Source organism: Microcaecilia unicolor, chromosome 5 (genome assembly GCF_901765095.1).
Source record: "Microcaecilia unicolor chromosome 5, aMicUni1.1, whole genome shotgun sequence".
Taxonomy (NCBI): Eukaryota; Metazoa; Chordata; class Amphibia; order Gymnophiona; family Siphonopidae; genus Microcaecilia; species Microcaecilia unicolor.
The window spans coordinates 55,507,765-55,526,272 of NC_044035.1; the positions used below are offsets into that span (position 1 = coordinate 55,507,765).

The 18,508-nt window shown below is 44.0% G+C and overlaps 1 protein-coding gene across 3 annotated transcripts in view; it reads right to left on the reverse strand.

Annotated features, from left to right (window-relative positions):
* HPS1 (HPS1 biogenesis of lysosomal organelles complex 3 subunit 1) overlaps nucleotides 1-18,149 on the reverse strand; it is an 84,651-nt gene extending 66,502 nt beyond the window's left edge. Inside the window, exons 1-5 of one of the 3 annotated variants that reach the window (XM_030202913.1) lie at nucleotides 17,992-18,149; nucleotides 10,723-10,839; nucleotides 5,675-5,809; nucleotides 4,305-4,447; nucleotides 1,474-1,582 (exon numbers count right to left, since the gene is read on the reverse strand). In XM_030202913.1, coding sequence (XP_030058773.1) covers nucleotides 1,474-1,582; nucleotides 4,305-4,447; nucleotides 5,675-5,809; nucleotides 10,723-10,839 — 504 coding nt within the window. In that variant the 5' untranslated portion in view covers nucleotides 17,992-18,149. Of the gene's footprint in view, nucleotides 1-1,473; nucleotides 1,583-4,304; nucleotides 4,448-5,674; nucleotides 5,810-10,722; nucleotides 10,840-17,991 lie in introns of those variants that run through there. The other 2 variants (XM_030202914.1, XM_030202915.1) reach the window with 2 other exon arrangements.
* Nucleotides 18,150-18,508: the final 359 nt, after the last annotated feature.

The following is an 18,508-nucleotide window of genomic DNA, read 5'->3' on the forward strand; positions in this document are numbered from 1 at the left end:
TGTGCTCTTTTATCCTTCTGAAGACGATTTATTTTTAAACTAGCTTTATTCTCCTGACAACAGGAAAATAATGCTACACCAGACAGCCTAGCTAGATTAAATTAACTAAACTCCTTTGGCTGCCTGAAACTGCAGGGAGCCAGGTGGAGGGGGCACCCTCAAAGAGGTGTGGGAGGGCAGAAGTGGGAATGGGGACCCACACCCCTTGTGGCTACGGCCCTATGGGGACTGAACCGAGTGCTCACCAAGTTATCACCCATGGACAATGAGTTGGGGTTGCAAAGGTCTGTGCTCTACCAGATCAGGTCCATGAAGCATAACCCTGGGAACAAGGCAATTAGGCTAAGGCTGCACCACCTGGTAGAGCCTAAACAGCTTTGAGGTAGGCTAGCTCACACAACTAGAGGTAGAGAAAAGAACTGAAGTTTTCCACAGAGTACTAGGCCTTAGACTGGTGAAGTCACTGGGAAAAGTCAGTTTCTCTACCACCTTGGGTGAAATCTTTTCATAAAGGTGATTAAAAATCCAAACAACTATTTATCTATATATTGATGTACTGATATTTAGGTATATAAAACAACAAACAAAACTCATTTTCAGAAAAAAAATATAAAACCCTGAGTGGGCCTAGTGGTAGTGGTACATACTGCTACACAGAGGAAACAAGAGTTAAATTCTTAGCTCAGGTCCTCTGCTCTCTAGACTGGCTGAGGATGGGAATGCTGTGTTCGGTTGTGACCCAGTCGGTGGGAAGAGGGTGCTAGTGCAGAGCACAAGAGGTAGGTGCAGACGGACCTGAGTTGTGCTGGGGAGAGATCCTCTAAGTGGCCATGAGGTAACCCAGGCAAGTGGCTAGGCGTTTCGAGACAAAAACCTCCCCCATAAAATTAGTAAAAGCAGAAGACAGATTGGAAATGCTAATAAAGGGAAAGACGATGGGATTTTACATATTATATACAGGTACTTATTTCGTACTTGGGCAATAGAAGGTAAGCGACTTGCCCAGAGTCACAAAAAGCTGAAGTGGGATTCAAACCCAGGTCCCCAGGCCACTGCACTAACCATTCGGCTTCTCCTCCACATCTAAAGGCACAGTAAGTACTCTATACTTCTTGCAAAGATATAAATGACACTCCCCGTTCCATAGGGATCTATTTATTGAAAGGGTAGCACACAGAATACATACTAATGTGCACTATAAGTAAACAGGCCCAATTAGGTTAATTGTATAAATGGTTAGGGTAAATAAAAGCAGAGGTCTACCAAGTCATCCTTCCTCTGGGAAGGTTTACAAATGAGCTCACACACACTTTTTGATCATAAATATTGTAATGTATTCAGCTAGAGTGCTAGACATTCCTGAAAGAGACTATCCCAACTTGATGATAAACTGCATGTATTTATTACCCTTTGTCACCAATCAACTTCACACTAGAAATATAAAATCAACAATGACTAAAAGAAAGGTCTTACCTCAACTGCAAAGCTTTGGTCTTCCTCTCGAAGTCGACAGTATGTCACGAGGAGACTCTGGAACATTTTCCAGACACGAATTCGCTGCTGTGAATCTGAGGGACGCAATCTAGAAGAAAGCATGAAAGGAGCAGAGCTCCTTCACAGCTAAAACTTGAAAAAAATTACCTCACACAGGGCTGCAGACATGGCAGCAAGTCTGATGTGCTGCCTGCAGCTCCACCAGAGCTCTCCTTCTGCCATGTTTCGCCCAAGCAGAAACAGGAAGTTGAATCAGAAGGGGGTGGAACATGGCAGAAGGAAAGCTCTGAGGTGGCTGCAGGAAGCACATCAGACTCGATGGCATATCTGCAGCCCTATGTAGGGAGAAATGTGTTAAAGGCAGACCAGGAAGATAAGGGAGACGGAGAAGAGATGGCAGACCACAGGGGCCCCCTGGAGCTCTGTTAAGGGACTTGTGGAGGGGCAGGGTTTGAGAGAGGGGCACATGCCGAAACGGGAATTCAGGCGAGGGAGAGAGAGATGGTAAGCAATAGGATGGAGGGAGGGAAGCTGGATGGGAGGGTACTGGGGCAGAAAGTGAGGTGTTGGACCCATGCATGGAGGGAGGGAAGAGAGGGAGAAAAGTTAGACCTAGGGATAGAAGGAAGGGAGAGAGGAAGAGATCTGGATCATGAGGGCAGGAGGGAAGAACAGCAGGAAAGAGAGGGGGAATAATGTGGGACCATGGCAGGGGGGAGAAGAGGAAAGATGATGAACCAATTGGGGGGTGCAGAGGAAAAGAGATGGGACAGGAAGATGCAAGGAGGGGGAGAAGAGGAGAGGTGATGGACCAAAGTGGGGGGCACAGGAGGAAGTGAGATGGGGCAGGAAGATACAAGGAGGTTGGAGAGAAAGGGGCAGGGAGATGTTGAACCATGAGGACTGGGTGGGAAGAGAGAGAGAGAGGAGATGCTTGGCTGCAAGAGTGGCGGGAGAGAGAGAGAGGGGAGACACTGGAAATAGTGGAACCATGTGGGAGAGGCTGGGGGGGGGGGGGGAAGCAGTGCAGTGAGAGGAGAGTAGCCCAAAGGTTAGTGCAGCCGGCTTTGATCCTGGCAACCTGTGATCGAGTCCCACTGCAGCTCTTGTGACCTAGGGCAAGTCACTTAAATCTCCATTGCCCCAGATACAAAAAGATTGTAAGCCCTCTAGGGACAGTGAAAGTACCTGTGTATAATGTGCTGTGTATATCTAGTAGTGCTATAAAAATGATTATTAGTAGTAGAAGGATAGTGAGTGCAAAGAAAGAAATGGGGGAGTAGATGGAAGGGAATGGGAGGCTGGGGAAGGAGTGAGATGGAAAATGAGAGAGTTAGGGAATGAGGAGGAGATGGAAAGTTTATAGGTAGCTGAAAAGTAAAGAGGAGGAGGAGGGTGTAATTTGAATGGACAGAAGGGCAGAAAAGAAGATGAGAGAGAAAGATCAATACTGTATGTCAGAGACAGGTATAGTAAGGGAATGGAACAAGACAGGACAGAAGAGAAAAGACAATAACAGCCACTGTAAAGAGAATTAGCAGCAGTCAGAGAGCAGAAGAGAGAAACTGGGACCAATATAATGGCAAAATAAAATGTCCAGACAACAAAGATAGAAAAAAGTGTTTTATTCTGAATTTGTTAGCTTTCGGAAGTGCACATCGCAGATGTTTTGTAGCAGGACTGCTGATTTAGGGGAGGGGAAGTTCTGGGCATCAACTTTTCTCCCTGCCCTTCACACCTGAATGCAAAATATAAGTACTTGAGCTGGCATGTATCGCCAAACACCGTCAGCTGCAGACCTCCTCCTCTGGTCTGGTGGCCAGAGCTCTCCAAGCTCTGCAACGCAGTAGTGTCCCTGAGTTGTTGGCTCCACCGCCCCCAGTGTGAAAACCGAGTGAGGAGGTCTTCAGTTGGAAGGGTTGGGGATCCCTGCTAGCCACAGCAAGAAGATGGCTAATTGGGTGGGGGGCAGAGCCCAAAGTGTGTGTGTGTGTGTGAAGTGGGGGGGGGGGGGGGGCGGGGAAGTGCCCCCTGTTCTGTTCAGTACAAAAGGAAGTGCATTTCTGGTTTTATTTCTTCAATGTTGCAGGACTTGCCTAGTTTAACTTCTTGGGATTCCCAGTTCAATTTTGGTCTTCATATTTCTGTTTCTAATTTGTGATCCCTTGTTCTATATTTAGTGAAGGTCTATGTTTTGTGTGCGAAGAAGTCATTTAAAGTTGTTTTTATGTGGGGTAGTGATGGCGGGTAAGGAGACTGAGGAGAGGGAAACAGGGGCTCCCTCCTTAATTTATGCCCTGGGCCACAATACATCTAGCACCAGTCCTGTTTGAAAGAAGGCCAGAGAAATTCATATCAACTTTTTTCTAGCTACCAAGCAGTTACCTCTACCTGGCATTACAGGGAGAGGCAAAAACATGTGGGCTAAGAGCAGAATCCAGTCATCGTAAGGGAGACTGTATGCTGCACGGTGAAAGAAAGAACACGGGTCACATATCTGTCCTAAATGAAAAATTCAGCACCAGAAACTGCCTGCAAATAATAACTTTTCATCTTGTTACACAAAGAAAACTGAATTAGAAAAGCAGCCAGATGATTGAAGGTATTCGTAGCAGGGAGCTGGGGTGGGGGGAAGTGTGCTAACAACAGAGTTTCCTTTAGTAGCTCCCAATTTAGGATCAAAGAACAGAAATGGTTGCAAAAGCCTATCCTGTGCTTTTCCCAAAGCCATTATGGATGGGCAGACGATAAATCTAAGTAATAAAAATAAATCTAAGACAGAAGGGTTATTTCTAACTGTGCATACATACTCCTTTTCAAAGAGGTGGCTATCCAGGGTAACCAGTCCAAAGTGAACCTCACTGAGTCGTTTCAGAACATACAGTTTTCTGCGCAAGTCGTCTTCATTTTCCGTCCCATCGCCATTCACCGCAATGTAAAGGCAGTCTCCAAACTGTGAATGGGCAGAAGGAGATATCATACCACAGAACAATGGCCTTAACCCTCAAAACTGATCAAGTAAAAACAAGCCAGCCCTGGATCTTCTGGGGTACATTATAGGAGGACCTGATCAAGACTTACTGGTCTGAGATGCATTACACAAGCAGGGCTGGGTTATCCTAGCTGGTCTGAAAAGTGTTCCATAATAGGATAACAGGGAGTATCCAGCTTACGTTTGATTAGTCTCTAGTAGATTGAGCTTTCCTGATATACACTTGCTTGAGGTAACGCATACCTCAGTAAATGTACTACTTGATTCTTGCATCTTGTCCTTAACATGGCAAATGCCCCATTATCCAGCAGGCATGGGGAATAAGGGGTGCTGGTCAATCAAATATGCTGGTTTTCTGAGAGCCCTCTCCTGCTCCAGCTGCTGGGATCAGGAAGAGATGGGGGAGGGGGAGGCTTGTGGTGTCAGAGTTAAACAGAGCAGAAAGCAAAGAACAGAAAAGCCACTCTGCTCCCTAACCCACCCTCCCTTCCTTTTTCTTCACCTTCTTTCCTGTGGCTTTTAGGGAACAGGATGGGAAGAAGTGAGGCTGTGCACTGAAATGGTGCTTTACTCCCTACTCCAAACCTAACCTCCTGTCATTCCCCTCCAGTGAAGGTGCCACCTGGGAGAGATGCTAGTTAGTTCAGCATTCTGGATGGTGAAGTGCCAGATAATGGGGCTTTTATTGAAATTTTTTTTATAAAAATGTACATACTACCTTAAAAATAATGCTCCAAGTCACAGAAACAAAAACCCCCATTTAACCACAAACAATAGTAAATAAAACAAGAGGTGATCTCAACAATAGCATAACAGTCATATCAAATCCCACTGCTGCTCCTTGTGATCTTGGGCAAGTCACTTAACCCTCCATTGCCTCAGGTACAAACTTAGATTGTGAGCCCTCCTGGGACAGAGAAATATCCAGAGTACCTGAATGTAACTCATCTTGAGCTACTACTGAAAAAGGTGTGAACAAAATCTAAATAAATAAATAAAACATACATCACACAACATAAATTATCTTCCATTTATGGTCTTCCCATCCACCAATATATATGGTAACCCCTAAAAGTGATCATGGCACATCTAGTGCTATTTATTAATTCTATGGTGTCCAAAAGCACCTTTATATTCATGCTATAATCAAAACCTGCATGTTGCTATGTTGATCTTAAGGGAACATACCATGTGAAGAACACAGAGATGTCCATTCTCAGCAGTGAAGCAGGTATATGTATCACCGAGTCTCTCTAGCAGGGTGGCACATGAAATGATCAAAGGCGCAAAAAGTGTATTAATGCAGTCTCCAAAGGCAGACATCTAAGAAAAAGAAAGAGAAAAGGAAGTCATAAAACATGATGTGCAATCTAAAAACCCAGTTCTGAAAACCCTACTGTTTAGCTAAAGGATACTAGAGGGGGTTAAAGCTCTGATGTTAAAATTCGAAAGCGGCAGAAGATAGATATTCTTAACATGTGGACTGGATTGCTTTTCCTGCCTAGTACTTCGTATGGAGAAGAAAAGAGAAGTACTGTTTTAGAAATTTTAACAGAGGGCTACATTTACTAAAGTGTGTTCCCGTGCGTTATTATCAAATATGTCTCCTTGCATAAAACAGGACATGTGGTAAATAACATGTGATAACGCATGGTATGTGGTAGTGCCTGTTAGTAAATCTAGACCTTAGTTATAAGATTGCATTTAAGATCTGTATGTTACATCAGTGGTTCCAAGCCACTCAGGTTTTCAGGATATCCACAATGAATATTCATGAGATAGATTTGCATGCAGTGGAGGCAGTGCATGCATATCTGTCTCATGAATATTCATTGTGGATATCCTGAAAACCTGGAGGGCTGGGGTGCCTCCAGGATCAGGTTTGGGAACCACTGCGTTACATGATTATTTCTACAACTGAATTATCTGTGGAATAGCAGGTTGGAAAGGAGATAGATTAAACAAAGAACGTAAGTTCTGCTTTTATTCATAACTAGTAAAACATACCCGTTTCTGGCGCAAATGAAACGGGCACTAGCATGGTTTTCTTCCCGAACCCCCCCCCCCCCCGCTCACCCCTTCGGCGTTGTGAAGGCACTGACCGCCATTGTTGCGGACCTTGTCAACGCACGCCAACGCCACCTTCAATGTGCTGAGTCGTTGGTTGTGAAGCCACTGACGCCATAGCTCCGCCCTCGACGTCATAACGTTTGACACGAGGGCGGGGCCCCAACACAGTGATTTCGGTGGCTTCACCACCACGAACCCTTTGAACCGGAAGTGCCCGGAGGAACTGGCAGTGACGTCAGTGTCCTCAGAACGTTGAGGGTGAGTTTTATTATATAGGATATTCTTGTAGATTGTTTTTATGTTCTGATAAAGGTGACATTGTAAACATGGTATTAAATTAAATTGCATCTTGTACTCCTAGCTAGTAGACTCCACAAGGCCCACCAAAACCTACCATACTGTATCTTTCAGTAACAGAGATGCTTCAAGTTAAAACAAAAAGGAACTGACTTTTACACAAGAGGTACCTGGCGTTATTTTAAGGAAATCTGCTACATTCTGGTTGACTATGGCCATTATTTTAGAAACATATCCATGTACAAATAACGGAATTTATGTTTGTAAATACCCATTTCGGAAGCTGCTATTTACACGTGGAGATCCACACCACGCAGAGATCGAGGGGGGAGTAGTTAGGGTGGGACTAAAATGTGAATGTGTATTCTGTATTTTATAAAGGGAATAAGCATGTATGGATAGGGTTACTATACTTCTGAATTTCATGTCCTCCTTTTCAGGGAACTGTTGGGGGTCTGGAAATTTTTTTCCAGCCAGCCCACTTGTCCGAGCTTCTGGGCCGGCGGGTTGATGGATAGATGGACGGGCTGGTCTTCTCTCCTCCGCAACCCAAGCCTACCGTAGTGCATCCTGGTGGTCTAGTGGCCTCTTCGGAGCAGGAAAGAGTTGCTCACTGCCAGTGACCTCCCTGCTACCGCTGCTTCTTGAAAATGGCTGCTGAGACTTTACGGAAGTCTTGCCAGGCCACCACTTGAAGTCTCAGCAGTCATTTGCAAGAGGCGGCTGGACTACCAGGGCTGCAAGGTAAGCCTGGGAGGGGACAAGCTGCTTATGGATGGGAAGGAGAGAAGGGGGCAAGCTGCACATGGATGGTAGGAAAAAGAGAGGAGAGGAGTATATGCTGTACACGGAGGGGAGAGAAGAGACAAGGGGGAAATGTAGCACATGGATAGAAGGGGATGGAGAAGAAAGGGGGACATGCCGCTCATGAATGTTTGCTTTTTTGGAAATGTACATCTTTTCTAATTTTGTATGGAAGAAAAACCATTTGTGTTACTTTTACCAGTATTTTCACTGCTTATAGAATCTGGCTTTCTTGGGGGATCAAGGTGACTGTGCGATGGGGGCAGGACAGCATTTTATTTTGTGTCTTTTTTGTCTCCACAAATATGGTAACCCTATGTATGGAAAAAAAAATGTCCAAATCAATTTTTACAACAGCTCAATGGCATGCCTAGGCTTTAAAAAGTGACCAGGGCTTTACAAAACATCTTCCTTAATCCCAGATAGTTTATTTCCTCTTCCAAATTGGCACTTACATGTGTAAATTGGTAAAAAAGGGCAGCTACATGTGGAACCTGTGAAATTGCCACTTTCAGACCTAGGTACTGACACCTCCAACTTGAAGCTGATGGGTCTATGCCATTCATTAAGAAGTATTTTTGTAAAACGGCTGCTCTGCTACATGTGATGGTATATAATTGTACACTCCTGCAAGTATCTTTAAAAGAGTTCTGCATTGACAGATTCCTTTCTAAAATACCATCGGAACTGCGCATGTCCAGACCTGGCTATCTCAATTCTTATCTCTACATTCTATGTAAAATGGAGCTCTGTGTGAGTAATGGCCATCGCTTGTGGACACAGTATATTTATTTATTTAGGATGTAGCTCAAGGCAGGGGCTTATCTGCGTGGGGCCTGGGCCCCAGTAGATTTGTCCCTGGACCCCCCTGCCGACAACCCTCTCCACCCCCCCTCCCGCCGCCACCCCACCATCGCCTATCTTTGCTGGCGGGAGCCGAGGGCCTCTCTTCCATTGCAGCAAAGAGAATTTGAAACTGAAGGAAGCTTTGCTGCAATGGAAGAGAGGACCTCGGCTGGCGGGGGTTGGGGTCCCCCGCCAGCAAAGGTAGGTGACGGCGGCGGGGGAGGGTTGGCGGTGGGAGGGGGGGTGGAGAGGGTTGTCGGCGAGGGGGGGGGTCCGGCAATGGCGGCGCCGGTGGGGGGGGGGGGCTAAAATGTGCCCCCTCACTCTGGCTCTGGCCCCCCCCTCCCGCCAAAGTCCAGATACGCCTCTGACTCAAGGTGGGCCATGATTTGATATCCTAGATATTTCCCTGTCCCTGGAGGTTTACAATCTAAGGGGTCCTTTTACTAAAGTTTATTTAGCATGTTCTAATGATTAGTGTGTTCTAAATGATAAGAAGCCCATTATATGCCTATTGGTGTCTTATTTAGTGTGCGTTAATCGTTAGCATGCACCAAATCTGTTAGTGCACCTTAGTAAAAGGACCCTTACGTTTGTACCTGAGTCAATGGAGGGTTAAGTGGTTTGCTCAAGGTCACAAGGAGCAGCAGCAGGATTTGAACCAAGCAGAGTTTAAAAAGGGGTTGGACGGTTTCCTAAAGGACAAGTCCATAAACCGCTACTAAACGGACTTGGAAAACTCCAAAATTCCAGGAATAACATGTATAGAATGTTTGTACGTTTGGGAAGCTTGCCAGGTGCCCTTGGCCTGGATTGGCCGCTGTCGTGGACAGGATGCTGGGCTTGATGGACCCTTGGTCTTTTCCCAGTATGGCATTACTTATGTACTTATGTACATCCCTGGTTATCAGTTCGGTGCTCCAACCATTTCCCTTTGAGAAGACATTATTTCCTATGTCAAATGTACACCACCAAGAACTGTACTGGATGGCAGTACAGTTGGATGGTGGTGTACATATAAATTGTTTTAAATAAATAAATATCATAGCACACACAGACAAAAACCACCAACTAATTGGTCCCCAGGTCGTTGCTAGCTTGAGTGTTCAACCTGTGGGGGGGGGGGGGGGGGGGGGGGGATTCTTCTGATGGTGTAAAGTTAGAGACCAGGCCTAAACAGCAAAGAAAACCCTGCTGTGCTTGTGGCTTTGACAAAGCAATTTTCATGCTCTGTCAAAGACACAGGCACATATTGTTGCAAAGTCTGCTGGTATTTTTACCTGCAGATTTTCCATCAATTTTAAAAGTCAAAGAACATGCATTGTTTGAAAATTGCTTAAGAGGAAGTACCCACACTGACTTGTACCTGCTCCGTCTGTGGGTACTTTTTTCAGCAAAAATATGTGCAGCCTAAAAATAAAATACAAAGCATTGTGCACTGCTCCCTCCAGGAAGGCCTCCACTCAATACAGGTAAAAGGACACAGGCTGTGGAACTGCGTGCACATTTTTACCCATAAACAGCATACACACAGGTAAGGCTCAGTTAGTAGAGCCTTTACCCACGTGTGTTTTAGTATTCTGTAACATATACGGGTTACATGGCACACTACATTAGAGAACTGCCCTTTAAGTGGGAACAGTTTGATTTTGTCTATAAGATTTTGCCAATTTCAAGACTGCACAAGTAGAGGAGTGTGGTAGCCGTGTTAGTCCACTCTTAAGGTTATCAATAGAAATCAAACAAAATAAAACATGGAAAAGAAAATAAGATAATACCTTTTTTATTGGACATAACTTAATACATTTCTTGATTAGCTTTCGAAGGTTGCCCTCCGATCTGACGAAGAAGGGCAACCTTCAAAAGCTAATCAAGAAATGTATTAAGTTATGTCCAACAAAAAAGACTCCACAAGAAACCGATGTGTGTCCTTTCTGCACAAGGTAGGATTTCTTCGAAGGCTGGTGGAAATGATGTGATCGTCTTTCATATATCTAAATCTGGTACAAACACTGCATACGGAGAATGTCGGCAATTTTTTCAAATTTCTGGAATATTATTTTTGCCCCATTCTTAAACCATATCCTTTCTGTGAGAGCACCTTACTTGCTAAATAAAACCAGTAGGATATTTACCCAGGCTTTACTCACTAAAGTTAGACCAAATCTTATCATGTTGAACAATGTTTTGCTGTTGGTGGAATGAATACATCAAATTACCTGCTGCCTGTCCTGCTCAGGATGCCCAAATCTATTGCACAGTTGTTCCTGAAACTGTTCATCAATCCAGTAGAAAAGGACCTCGGTCCCTTCGCTGCTGATCAGTACGCATTTCATCTGTGCCAGAGATATGTAAACAGAACCCTATTATTACTCCACATTCCAGAGAAGTTTACCTATTAAGGAACGTACACCCACTTGAGTGCAATCTCAGGCATAAGATAAGCTACGTCTAGTAGCGCTATAGAAATGATAAGTAGTAATAAGCAGTGGTTCTCAGCCTTGTCCTGTACACTCACCTAACCAGCTTGGCTTCCAGGACATCCATAATGATTTTCAAATGAGATAGATTTACATACATTGAGACTCCATATGTGCAATTCTGTCTCATGCACAATCATTATAGATATCCTGAAATCCAATAGTGACATAGTAGCCAGGCCAAAAAATACAAGCAGGGGACAAACCGAATCTGAAACGGAAATAGATGCAACAGTTTTATTAAATAAGAGAAATATCAAACCTAACACAGCAGTGTTTTGATGCACAATTGCCTGCATTAAGGGAATCAACTGGAGTAGGCCCTTATTAACATGATCCATGCTGTGCCCATACAATGTTTAAAATAGCCTTAAATTGCTAAGAAATATAAGAACATAAGAGTAGCCATACTGGGTCAGACCAATGGTCCATCTAGCCCAGTATCTTGTTTCCAACAGTGGCCAAGCTAGATCACAAGTACCTGACAGAAACCCAAATTGTGGAAACATTTCATGTTACCACAATCCCAAGGCAAGCAGTCAACAGCAGACTACTGACTTTTCCTCCAGGAATTTGTCCAAACCTTTTTATTCATTGAGTGAAAAAAATCTTTCCTCCTATTTGTTTTAAAAGCATTTCCTTGAGTGTCCCCTAGTCTTTATACTTTTGGAACAAGTAAACAAAAAATCGATTTACTTCTACTCGTTCTACACCACTCAAGATTTTGTAGACCTCAATCATACCTCCCCTCATCCAACTTTTTTTTTCTTTTTAGCCTGTCCTCATATGAGAGGAGTTCCATCCCCTTTATTATTTTGGTCACTCTTTTTTGAACCTTTTCTAATTCTGCTATATTCTGCGAAAGGAGAGAAAAATAGACTAGCTAGGCATGCCTCTGGGAGGGGGTTGAAAGAACCACTATCTATTGTCACCATGTACAAATGTACAGTTTGCACAAGTTCCAGCACTGACACTGCATAAGGCAGGATAGCCTATTGGTGGTCACACTTTATGGCTGGCAGCTGGGATCATGCTTAGTAGTGTGGAAGGGAATTACTGGGCAGATTGGATAGGGTCAAGGGATCAGTTTCTGCCATGTTAGTTTATCACATCTCTAAAGTGACCACCAAGAAAAAAAGATGATTATTTTGTCTGCTCATTGCCACCTCAGCGGGGCTTTGAGTGCAGAAATATCACCAATGGCCTTTTTCTCTAACTATTCCAGTCATACTGCATTCCTTGAACCAGACACTCTAATGACTAACTGCGGGTGATCTGCTAAAGGATCAGATTAGCCAGATTTCAAAGAAAAGCTTTTAGGATGGGTATTCTCCATGGGGTTATACTGTATCATGACACCAGCAAACCTTTTGCTTCCCCAGAGCATATGTTGAAATAATCAAGGTTTTTGTATAAGGCATTGAGAATATTTTAGAATGGAAGGATCATTTTGAATGAAAAAAGAAAATCACTGTGATGACAAACTGCAAGAGACACCAAGGAGCTGTAATTTAGTCTTCCCAAAGGTGAAATTAACTCATGGTTTTAAAGATTTCTCCTGTGTAGTTACGGAGAAAGAGCTATAAAGCAAAGGGGAAGATTTCTGGCTGTAACAAAGTATGTGAAGTATCTGAAAGCACAACAAACATAACTCACTGGAGTTTTTTTTTTTTTAAAGATCGTTATCCTGACATTTAAATAATTGATGGGGAAGGGTCCTCTGTATCTTAAGCAGAAACTTGTGGCATATATGCTGGCCAGACCCCTTGGGCCTGCATCTCAGAGGCTTCTCCTGCTGCCAGATAAGACACAGACCAGGTTAGTTTATATGAAAAGTAGAGGTATTCTCAGAAGTAGGCCCCATTTTACTGGAACTCTCTTCCCCAAGCGCAAGAAGATTTACGTTTTAGAAAGGGTGTGCAGACCTGGATGTTTAAATGAGATTTCTCAAGCACGTAGTTTTATTCAGAGTTATTTTAGTTACTACTTTAGTAAGCACGTTATAGGTTCTTTTCTATTTGAGCATTTTATGCATTTGTTAGCTTGTTATGTTTCTGTTTAAATTTATATACATAGATATGTGTATGTAATATAAACATGCAATACACTGTAAACCGCCCAGACAGTATTTTATCAAAATAAACTAAAACTTGAAACATGATTTTCATGTAATTATATGATATGTTCTTGTATGATGTGCCAAGTACGTTTTGGACATTGCTATTTCCACATTTAAATAAAACTTAAGTAGATAAATACTCCTGAAAGATAGAGGCAGATTCTATGCAGAGTCCTTATGACAACTTCATGCTGGGATTGCCACTACTCTCTCTTCTAATACAGCAGCTTCTTCATTTAACATGCCACAGACCAAATCCAGAGGTTTCAAGAGCAGAAAATATTTTTTCACTCAATGTATATCTAAACTCCAGAACTCATTGCTGGAGCAGGTGGGAAAAGCACATAGCGTAGCTGGGTTTAAAAAAAGGTTTAGACGAATTAGTGGACGTAAAGTCCATAAACCATTATTAAGATAGTTCTGGAGAAAGTTGCTGCTTACCCTAGGGTTAAGTAGCATGGTGTTTTTCAAATTCTTCCAGGTACTTGTGACCTGAACTGGCCTCAGTTGGAAACAATGATATTGGACCAGTTTGACCCTTGATCCTACCCAGTATGGCAATTCTTATGTTCTTAATACTGTGCATTCAATGATACGGGCCGTGACAGATTCTCTGCATCACAGATTAAAATATTGAACGTAAGAGAGACCAGAAAATCTACTGGCACAGTCTAGAAGGACAAGAAAGGTCACACATACATATGAACATAAGAATAGGCATACTGGGTCAGACTAATGGTCCATCTAGTCCAATATCCTGTTTCCAACAGTGGCCAATCCAGGTCACAAGTACCTGGCAGAAACCCAATTAGCAGCAACATTCCATGTTTCCAATCTCAGGGCAAGTAGTGGCTTCCCCTGTGTCTATCTCAATAACAGACTATGGACTTTTCCTCCAGGAACTTATCCAACCTTTTTTAATCCCAGATATGCTAACTGCCATTACCACACCCTCGGATGAGTTCCAGAGCTTAACTATTCGCTGAGTGAAAAACATTTCCTTCTAGTTATTCCATGTAATTTCATTGTGTCCCCTAGTCTCTGTACTTTTTGAAATAGTAAATAAATAAATAAATAAAATCGATTCTCTTCTACTCATTCTGCACCACTCAGGATTTTGTAGACCTCAATCATATCTCCTTTCATTATGAGGTGGCAGCAAGAAAATCTTGACTAGTATAAAAATATGCAGCCTGGCATTTCTTTAAAATACAATCCAAATATCTGAATACCCTGTTTCCCTGAAAGTAAGACATCCCCCGAAAATAAGACCTAGTAGAGGTTTTCCTGAATTGCTAGATATAAGGCCTCCCCCAAAAGTAAGACCTACAAATTTTTGTTTGAAAGCAGGGCCGCCGAGAGCCAGACAAGGCCGCCCCCCCCCCCCCCCCACCCTCCATCGCTCCCGGAACTAACCTTAAACACCTCCTTTCACCTTCGCAGCAAGCAGCAGCAGGGCAGACCTCTCCTTCCTTCCGTGCCCCGCCCTCACGGACGTTACACCAAAGGAAGGAGTGGCCTGCCCTGCTGCTGCTTGCTGCAAAGGTGAAAGGAGGTGTTTAAGGTTAGTTCCGGGAGTGACGGAGAGCGGGCGGGCCAACCCTGATCCAACCCCGATGTTTCCCCGAAAAATAAGACAGCCCCTGAAAATAAGACCTAGCGCATTTTGGGGGGCAAAAATTAATATAAGACAGTGTCTTATTTTCGGGGAAACACGGTAGTGCAACAAGCAGTGATATTCAAACTACTATCTGGATAGCTAACCAGATAAAGTTGGGAACACCAATTTTTCTGTTATAACGTTTGATTAAAGGGCTTTGGGAAGGGGTCACCCAGCAACTGCCATCTTGATTTCTACAGCTGGATCAGAGAGATAAGCACAGCATTCTTTAAAATGGTCCAACCAGGAATGCATACATCTCTTCCAGTCTGGGTCATAACCATTGTCAGATCTGTGAATACTTTATTTATTTATTGCATTTGTATCCCACATTTTCCCACCTATTTGCAGGCTCAATGTGGCTTACAGAGTTTGGTTATGACTCCTATTCACCTGCAATCTGCTTTGAATCCAAGTCTGGATTGATTCAGGCTTACAAATATTCAAAGGTTCAGATGTTTTCAAAATGCACAAAGGCTGGCTCACTGTCAGGCCCTTTTAGAAAGATTCAAACTGGCCAAATTTGGATCCTCAAGCTAACCCATTAACAGAGCAATTCTATAACCTAGGTGCTCACATGTACACGTGTAAATGTTAGCAAGACACCTAAATGCTATTCTGCAAATACTCACTTAACGAGCACAACATATATTTGCAAAGGGGGCATACACAAGTGGCAGAGCATGGGAGGGATCAAAGGTGGGAGCTCCCACTTACACCTGCAGCAAGTATTCTCCGAGAACAGCAGAACAATTATTCTCACATGTGGGTAACGCTACCGTCAGAACCCAGGTGTGAATGCTGCCAGCATTCTGTAGTTTCTAGAAGCTTTTGGCAGGCCCCTACCAAGAATGCATGAGTGCCTTCCCATTTCATGCAGGAGCATTTCATGCAGTTGGATAAAAAAGCACAAAGAATGCAACTCCTAGGGGAAGTAGGAGGGTAGGTGGGAACACTTGCTTGCTACAAATGAGCAACTTCATTTTCTCCAAGGACAAGCGGGATATAGTCTTTTTACATGGGGGAATCCCTAGTTACCAGTTTCACTGAAAACAATGGTCAACAGGGCTTTCACTAGCAATGCCAATTAAAACAGGCCTGTGAAGCCTGAAACAGAAAAGAATGGGCCTAGGAGAGTGGAGTTGGATTCTAGACACCAAACAAACTCTTCAGGACTTGTGACCAAACCAGCTATCGCATCGGGTATTCTGATCAAGACAGTAGTGAGATTGAATGTGCGGACTGAAGACTAAGTTGTAGCTCTACAAATCTCAATGAAAGCTGACCTCAAGTGGGCTGACACAGTCAGGTTCTGACATTATGAGCCGTGACATGGACCTCAAGAGTCAGCTCATTCTCGGCATAAGTAAAGGAGATGCAGTCCACTAGCCAACTGGATAGTGAGTTTACCAATGGCTGCCCCATTCTATCTGGGTCAAAAGAAACAAAAAGCTAGGTGGACTGTCTATAGGCTTTAGTTCATTCCAGGTAGAAGGCCAAGGCTCTCTTGCAGTCCAAGGTGTGCAGTGCACTTTTGCCAGGATGAGGTTGTGGGAAAAACACTGGAAGGACAATTGATTGATTAAGATGGAACTCCAAAAACACCTTAGAAAGAACAGGATGCTTGCGGAGAACTACTCTATGATGATGAAACTTAGCGTAAGGTGGATCAGCTACTAGGGCCTGCAGTTCATTGACTGCCAGCAAAAATGCTTCCAGGTCAGGCACTTCAAATGATTCATGTCCGCTGGGGGGGGGGGGGGGGGGGGGGTGTCGTGCGCGCCTGTCCTTCGTTTGTTCCATGCTCTTGCTCTGCCCCAGAACAGGAAGTAACCTGTTCCGGGGCAGAGGGAGCATGGAACGAACGATGGACAGGCACCCACGGCCCCCCCCCCCCCCAGCGGCGTGCACCCGGGCGGACCGCACCCACCGCCCCCCCCCCCCTAGGAACGCCACTGGTGAGGAGGTGGAGTAGGGGTGAGGAATGGCTAGACTCTATAGGAAATCCAAGAAAACAGGAGGAGCCTTGATATGAATATTCTGAATAAACTGTTTTTTGATATTATCTCCCTATTGGTTTGTGCATTTGTCAGCCTCTACTTTTGCTGTTTTGCTTAGACTCCATAGGAACAGCCTGTTCTTCATGGCACCTCCTTCACTGCCAGGGCTTTGGTGTAGTTACAAAGGCCGCCTCGCCCCATCACCCCATATTCCATCCACATTCCATAGATCCACCACTGCTTAGCCTGAAATTCTGTAAAGTCTGGGGAAATTCTGAACAACTGGCAAATCTCAAGCACCTCACAACTAGCGCCTTGAGGCAAGGCTTTCCCATCATATCTACCCCTCATCTGGAAAAGCAAACCCAAGTCCTACTACCTCAGGTACACAGAGTCTCGTTTACTAGCTGTGTTAACATACATTATATAATTTTATATCATTTGTATCAATGTGTTACTTAATGCAAATCCCTCCTCCTCCCCCCCCCCCCCAATTCTCAATGGGGTTTAGTTACTAAGGGCGCAATTCTATAACTTGTTGCCTCGATGTAGACAAAATGGTGCATGCTGAGTAAATATTCTATATCAGCATTTGGATGCGCTCAAGACATTATATAATATTAGAGTAAAGCTGCGTATAGGCACAACCATTCATGTCAGGTGAATAGTTGGAAAAAGTGTGAGTGCTTAAGTGCACCATGCAAAGTGCATAACTAATAGTACTCTATAAGTTGTGTGTCTGGTTTGGTGACACCCATGCGCCACACCCCTTAGAGTTATGCACCATTTCACTTACACACTACCTTACCCTGTGCACCTGCATATGTAAGTGCCCCTTACCCACAGGACACACATAACTGCACACAAACAACCAGTATTTTCCTGCCTGACAAGAACTCACACTGATATGTGTTAATGCAGGTGGTACACGTAAGCTGAATATAACTTAAATTTGAACTTAGCTTTGGAATAGCCACTAATTAACTACCCTTACTCACCTGCACTGACTCTGAGGTCTGTATGAAGGATATCATATCCACTGTGTCATACTGTTCTAACTCTGTTGTTGTAATCCTAGGTCAGATTACCCACCAGTTTCCTATGATCTATTTCACATAATTTCTTTGGCAGAAATTCCACACCAGGAATCAACTGTATGAACTTCCACTTAAACCTTGGCGTCTCGTACAAGTTACTGACTTCATCCCCGAGCAAGGACGGTAACTTACTTGGCAGGGACAGAAGGTTACTATCCAGCTACAAGAAACACCAAAGGTCCAAAATAAGTCCACTCCATCTGCAGCAGCACTTCAGTTCTCCCTGCTGCGTTTCTCTATTTTGCTTCCTGCATGCATGCGGGCAATGGCATGTGATGCTGGGCCCATGTGACTTGCAGAGAGACAGCTGGGGGAGGGGATGAGGGATGAGGCACTAGTCTGTGACGCTCCCAGCGGGCGGGGAAAGCCTGGCTGCGAACAGGATGACAGTGGCACCGGCACTTTACAGAAAGTGTAGGTTCAATGGGCAGGTTACCGAAACAGGGCAGACTCTTCTTGTCTTATTTTCTTTCTCTTATTCCTGCCATATACGTAAGTAGAAAGTTATTGTAGAAAACTGTAAAGGAAAGTGAAACTATAATCAAGAGTTTGAGATACAATGGTTTTGCATTGCATTAACAGTGGGAAGTGAGTTTGTGCCCTCCTTCAACTACACTGTAAGCACCAAAAGTAGAACCGCCTACAAAAG